Source organism: Silurus aristotelis (genome assembly GCF_946808225.1).
Source record: "Silurus aristotelis genome assembly, chromosome: 25".
NCBI classification, from domain to species: Eukaryota; Metazoa; Chordata; class Actinopteri; order Siluriformes; family Siluridae; genus Silurus; species Silurus aristotelis.
In genome coordinates this window covers 1,108,574-1,115,012 of record NC_139598.1, presented here as the reverse complement: position 1 = coordinate 1,115,012, position 6,439 = coordinate 1,108,574, and the positions used below count along the sequence as shown (strand labels likewise).

Below are 6,439 nucleotides of genomic sequence, written 5' to 3'. Positions count from 1 at the left end.
GCAGTGCTCTTCATGCTGATGGGTATCGAGAAAAGTGAAACGTTTTTAAAGTGGTGTGTGATGAGGCGAGTCGAATCTGTCCGTTTCTCAGAGAGACATGTTGCGTCGTGTTTGATGTAAACACACTGAGTGTTTTATGGTGTTTGAGAGACACAAATTTACTTCGACCGAACAAACACTTAAATGTCCAGATTTTTATTTTCATCTTAATTTTCATTGGAAAATCCTCCCTAAGCCTGAAGAATATAGAAGATACTTTGCTGTGCTCCTTGTAAAACTCTCCAAAGATGTTCTTCAGGAGTCCACTAGTTCTTTACGATCCGGTTCATCTCAGAGCAGTTGAACAGGATTTAGGCGCGGTGACTGGGCAGGTTGCTCCATGATAGATATCACAACAGACGAGTGTTTTCTTTCTAAAGAATGCTGACAGAACTCAGACGTACGCTTCGGCTCATCGTCATGTTGTTGTCACGGTGAAGTTCTGCTGGTAGAGACAAAAATGTCCAATTGGACTAATCTGAACTCAGAACAGGCTCTGGACATACAAGGCCTCTCTCTCTCTCTCACACACACACACACACACACACACACACACACACTGTTGTTTGATACAGCTGTGAGCTTCCAACTTAACAGTGGTAACAGTTGATGGTCAAGGGGTGCACATACTTTTGTTCGTATAGAGTATTTAATAGGATTTGAGGAACTGCAACAAAATCAGAATTAAAAAAAAAAAGATTTTGGTTTAGAATTCAATAATACTGAGAGATAAAAATGATTAAATATTCTTATGAGAGATATGAGCACAATGATCATTAATTAATTAATAATGGACAGATAGACAGACAGACAGACAGACAGACAGACAGACAGACAGACACACAGACAGACAGACAGACAGACAGACAGACAGACAGATTTATTATATATTGATTTATTGATCCTCAAAGGAAATTACAGAAATAAATAAGTAAATAAATAGATAGATAGATAGCAAAATAAATGCATTTCTTGTTATGGTCATTTTTTTTTTATAGATTTTTTTTATTGTTTTTTTTTTTTTTTTTTTTTTTTTTTGATTTCTGAACAAAAATAAAACTACAAATAAAATTCAAGTGAAATATTTTACGTCAAGGAAATGTTTTAACTGCGCGCGCGCGCACACACACACACACACACACACACACACACATTTTCATGATAATTTACTTTTTTTGTGGAACCCAAATAAACACTTACGTAAAATGACATCGATGGCCAGAGGCGGCTCTTCCATGCATTCCGGTTTGGTTCGGTTGGTTCCGTCCATCCCGCTCCTCAGTAGCGTTTCACTCTCACTCCGCTTCTACACGCAGATCAGGACGAGAAGCAGATGAAAGCCGCACGGAGCAGAAAGAAGAAACTCGAATTCGGTCCAAAATCCTCTGAAGATGAACAAAACCGCATGCGGTTATATCCCAACTCTCCCTCCTGCACAGTCCCGCCCCTGCGCGCGCTCCAACACACTTAGAGGAATGTTTTACATGAAGAATCCATTAGAACTATAAAAAAAAAAAAAATAAATAAAAAAAAAAAACCACCCTCCTAGTTGCCTCCTGCAGGGGCTGCTGGTGGGGGTGATGGTGGAGCTGGTGGAGGTGGTGATGGAGCTGGTGGAGGTGCTGGAGGTGGTGGTGTTGACGTCAGGTCTCGGGAACGCTGGAGGCCTCGTTTCACTCTTGGAATCCTGCATCACATGGAGCGACTCCATAGAGACACAGAGACGGGAATTAAAGCGCTTCAGTGGTCATGTGATGGAATCTGCATGAATAAAACAGAGACAAAAAAAAAAAAGTGGGCAAGAATGAAACGACAATAAAAAAAAATAATAATAATTTTTATTTGTGGAACTTTTAACAATAGACATTTTCTCAAAGCAGATTTACAAATATAACGAGGTTATAAACTTGGAATGTATAAGTTTAATGCCTATAAGTTTGTTCCTTAAAAGTCTATTTCTTATAATGAAAGGAAAAACTCTGAGATGGTACAAGGAAGAAACCTCATGAGGAACCAGACTCAAAAAAGAACTCATCCTTATCAGTTGGACACCAAATGTATAAATATTCATTAAAAAATCCTTCTATATAATTTTATGGGACTGGTGCAAAACATAGACAGAATACATGCATTTTAGATGATGCCTCAAGAATAAAGATTGATTGCATGTAATTTTTTTTAACTTGGAAGAAGATCAAAGTGGTGTTCCTCAGGCAGCTGATGAAGATTCATGATGAAGATTTGGATCTGTCACAAAAATATCTTAAATCCTAATGCATAATTGAGTCAAGGGAAAGGTTTTATTTGCTTTTTAAACACTTTTTGGTAGTTATTGTTTTATTTTATTTTATTGTATTTGTTTAAAAAAAGCATTTCTCTTCAGTCAGCCACATAATTTGACTCACCAAAATGAGTCGACTCTTTCAACCACGAAATGACTCATTGACCTTTTATTCTGTAGGTTTGTGAATATGATCACTATCATCACAGAAAATCTCTCATCTGAGCCCAATCTACTTTTGAAACAAACAATTGAACAATAACAAAATTATTTGGAGTTAGATTGTTATAAAGAATCATAATATCTGGTTGAATCATTTACACAGCAAAGAGTCAATCAGAGGACATGCAAAAGTTCGGATGTTGCCCTTTTTCTTAAAAAAACAAAAAACAAACTATTTAATTGATTTGCATTGCAAGGGTAATAGAAATGCCTCTTTTTTTCTTTTTTTTTTTTTTTTTTTTTACCAAAAAAAGGGAAAAACGGCTCTTATATGGGAGTCGGTTCTTAACATTGAACCAAAGGAGCCGATTATAAGAGCCGCATCGTTTTGTGTTCGCATCCTTGATGAGTTGAACTTTCCCAAACGAGTCTTTCTGCTGGGACAGACCTCAAAACCTGCAAAAAAATAAAAAATGTAGCTTCTTGATTGTCATTTTAGTTAATTTCCCCCCGCATTTATAAACGCTAGCTTTATTTCATGATGCGACTCGCATAAAGTACAATATGGCGCTAATTTGTGTCTGTTGTGAGAAAACAAATCATGATTTATCTTCATATCACCTGCTGCTTCTCAGCAGAATGACTATTTATATAATTTGGTTTGCACTTTCCAGGATGGAGCCACCAGGAAGGAGGAAAAGAGGAAGACCAAGAAGGAGGTTTATGGATGTGGTGAGAGAAGACGTTGAAGGAGGCAGATGTAGAGGACAGAGGGGTAATGGAGACGGATGATCTGCTGTGGAGACCCCTAATGGGAGCAGCCGAACACTTTCCTGAATTTCCCCCAATCACCACAATTACCTGCTTTACTGATGCAGCAGCGCTTTAGTAGTTTATTGCGTGCAGCTCTCACCTCTGATTATCTGTACACATCTCAAGTTTGAGAGTCAGGACACGATTCTACAGTACATCGTGTGTTCTCGTTCTCTAGAACATCATGTTTCAGCTGATCTGACGTTCTTCATTACTGACTCGATGTTCTCTTCACTCATTTCAAACACATTCATCTTTCTGCTCCACTGCCTCAGCGTTACAGCTCCTTCCTCATCACACTGCAGTTATGTTCAGCTAAGAAACCAAACCAAAGAAATATATTTGTAGGTTAAATGATATACTATTATATATAAATATAAATTACAATACTATTAATAATTCATAATCAACAAAATACATAAAACAGTTTAAATAGTGAAATAATCAACTACAATTAAACGACTTTTAACAAAAAGATAATTTATGCAATTTGTTTTCAAGATTTCTCACACACACACACACACACACACACACACACAGTGCAAGATGTGTAGAAATGTATAGAATTGAAATGTACGTCCATTTATTTTTTTCTATATATTTTTATCATTTAAATATTTTTACTAATTGAAATAATTTGAACAGACGCTCAAGCTGTTCACACACACACACACACACACACACACACACACACACACACGGTTTAGTAAACGATGATTGATGAATTGAAGTTTTGGCGATGAATGTGTGGAGAAGTACCAACAAAGAGTTAAAATCCAGATGAAGGCGAAACTAAGAGTTTATTTGACATTCTTCCCTTCTGATGTGTAACGAGGAGTTCAAAGACCTGTGTGGAAACGAACTGAGCAGAGTTCAGGGACTCTTCAGGGTCTACACTGTTGGAATGCACACAATTGTCTAGCATGTATTTCCCTGTAGGAGCAGGACATTTTCCCTTCACTTGAATTAGGAGATCCAAACCTGTTCCAGCATGACCACACTCCTGAAGTCAGCTCAATGAAGATCTGTTATGAAGAAGTTGGATTTGGCAGAGGATCTCCAGCTGTAGAGCTCCAGCTCTATTGAACACTTTTGGGATGAATGTGAATGCTGACTGCACCCCAGACCTTTTCACCTTCATCACTACCTGACTTTACTCACACAACCTTGTAGCTGAAAGAATCTCCACAAAATCCAGAGGAACATCTCCCCAGTATTTATTATAACAGCATTTATAATAAAGCAGAATCTTATGTCTAGGTGTTCACAAACTTTTGCCCATAATATTTATACATGCAGGCAGAGAGAAACAAACAAACAAACACTTTTTAAATATAAAAGCATGTTTATTTTTAGTCGTGTTCACAGAATAAGCAATTACATCATCATTCACAAAATATCAAGATTCCAATGAATTAGAGTGAAAAATAGACGCGAGATCAACATTTTACAGTCATTTCCATGTTTTTCTGAAACAGAAACGAACAAAACAAAAAGGTGAAACAGAATCTGCTCTACACGTCGGATGGTTTTTTCCTTTAATAAAAAAAAAAAAAAAAAAAAAAACTTACAAAAAAAATGTAAAGAAAAAAAAAGAGCTGAAAAATTCACAAGTGAGATACAGAATGGCTTCTAAAAGGTGTGAAAGGACATGAAACGGAAGATCGGGGGTTAAAAACACACACACACACACGCACACACACGCACAGAGAGCTGTGGGTGAAGGAGGAGGAGAAAAAAACAAAATAAACAAAATCTGCAAACAAAAAATAAATACAAAATCAAATCAAATAAAGGAAAAGACGACTGGAAGTGGTTTCAGACGAGTCCTGATGCTGAAAAATCCATCATTAAAACATTACACTTCATTTTGTAATTAATAATTTTTATATGATTTATTTCTATATATTGTGATAGAAAATAACACATCAGACTGTAGTGTAGAACATTCCGAGCTCGGACTGAAATCTCTCTGTAAATCGCTGCTGCTAAGTGTTTGTGTTGTGCGTTTCTAGGTGTGTGTACTCGTCACTGTAAGCTCAGAACACTGTGTGAAGAGTCGCGTGCGTCGCTCGTCACAGTTCCGTGTTGCGTCTTGGCTTCGTTCTCGGTGAAGACAAACGAGTGACCCGAAGCACCGACAGTCACTGAACACGTTTTATGTGATACGATAAAGAAGAATCGGGGTTATAAGACTTTACCCTACTGTTTTGTGTATTTAATGAATGTAATTGCAAGATGGAAACTAAAGTATTGTGTGGGGAACCGACAAAACTTCAGAACCACAAATGCAGGAGCGGCACAGGACCGGTCCGAGGAATCGGTCCAGATTTTATCGCTTGGTGTCCGACCCTATGTGCATAAAATCGAGAAAAAAAACCCATGGCTCCTTCTAGCAGAAACCCCCCCTCAAAAAACCTCCCAAAATGCTTCTGTCGTTCTTCAGCGTGAACGAAGGATTCTGTTATTCATCACATTCTGCATTTCTTCAGAAAAAACTCGACATACCGCACTGATCTCTCACACACGCACACACGCACCCACACACACACCCTTCCAGAACACAGCTGCACTTTGTATATTAAAGAACAATTTAACAACAATGTACTGATACTGACAGCACTGATACTGATACTAAACAAATACAGCAAAAAATTACTTTAAAAAATTTTGGAAAAAAAGAAAAATGATTTGGTGTCCTTGGTGTTTCTAGGGTTGAGAACGAGCTCGCAGAGGAACCTTCAGAGCTCCGATGTTCAGCCCTTTATTTGGTGAAAATTCAGCAGTTTTGAATGACCGAAGTCTGAACAAAAAAGTGACCTGTTCAGTCGAGTGCACAAGTTAGCGCGCCCCCTCCCCTCGCTTTACAGTAACGGACAGAATATTTACTAGAATGATAAAGTCGAATAAAATCCAAACAATCGAATTCCATGTGTTTGTCAAATAGTGAATCAGTGCCTTACAATAATAATAATAATAATCCAACTGAGTTTAAATAACTGCTGAAGTCCTGTTTGGGCCTGTTCTTATGTGAAAACACAGAGTCTGTGGTTTTGAGACACATGAAATGTTCCTTTCGTTTAGATACAAGTCAAAAACAGTGAATGAGTGAAATGATGGAAGTTTGGTGAAGTCACATTTGTG

The 6,439-nt window shown here is 37.6% G+C and overlaps 1 protein-coding gene across 2 annotated transcripts in view; it reads right to left on the bottom strand.

Annotated features, from left to right (window-relative positions):
- slc51a (solute carrier family 51 member A) overlaps nt 1–1,504 on the bottom strand; it is a 7,364-nt gene extending 5,860 nt beyond the window's left edge. Inside the window, exon 1 of one of the 2 annotated variants that reach the window (XM_083530381.1) lies at nt 1,240–1,504. In XM_083530381.1, the coding sequence (XP_083386507.1) occupies nt 1,240–1,309 (70 nt within the window). In that variant the 5' untranslated portion in view covers nt 1,310–1,504. Of the gene's footprint in view, nt 482–1,239 lie in introns of those variants that run through there. The other variant, XM_083530382.1, reaches the window with a different exon arrangement.
- Between the last annotated feature and the right edge of the window lie 4,935 nt (nt 1,505–6,439).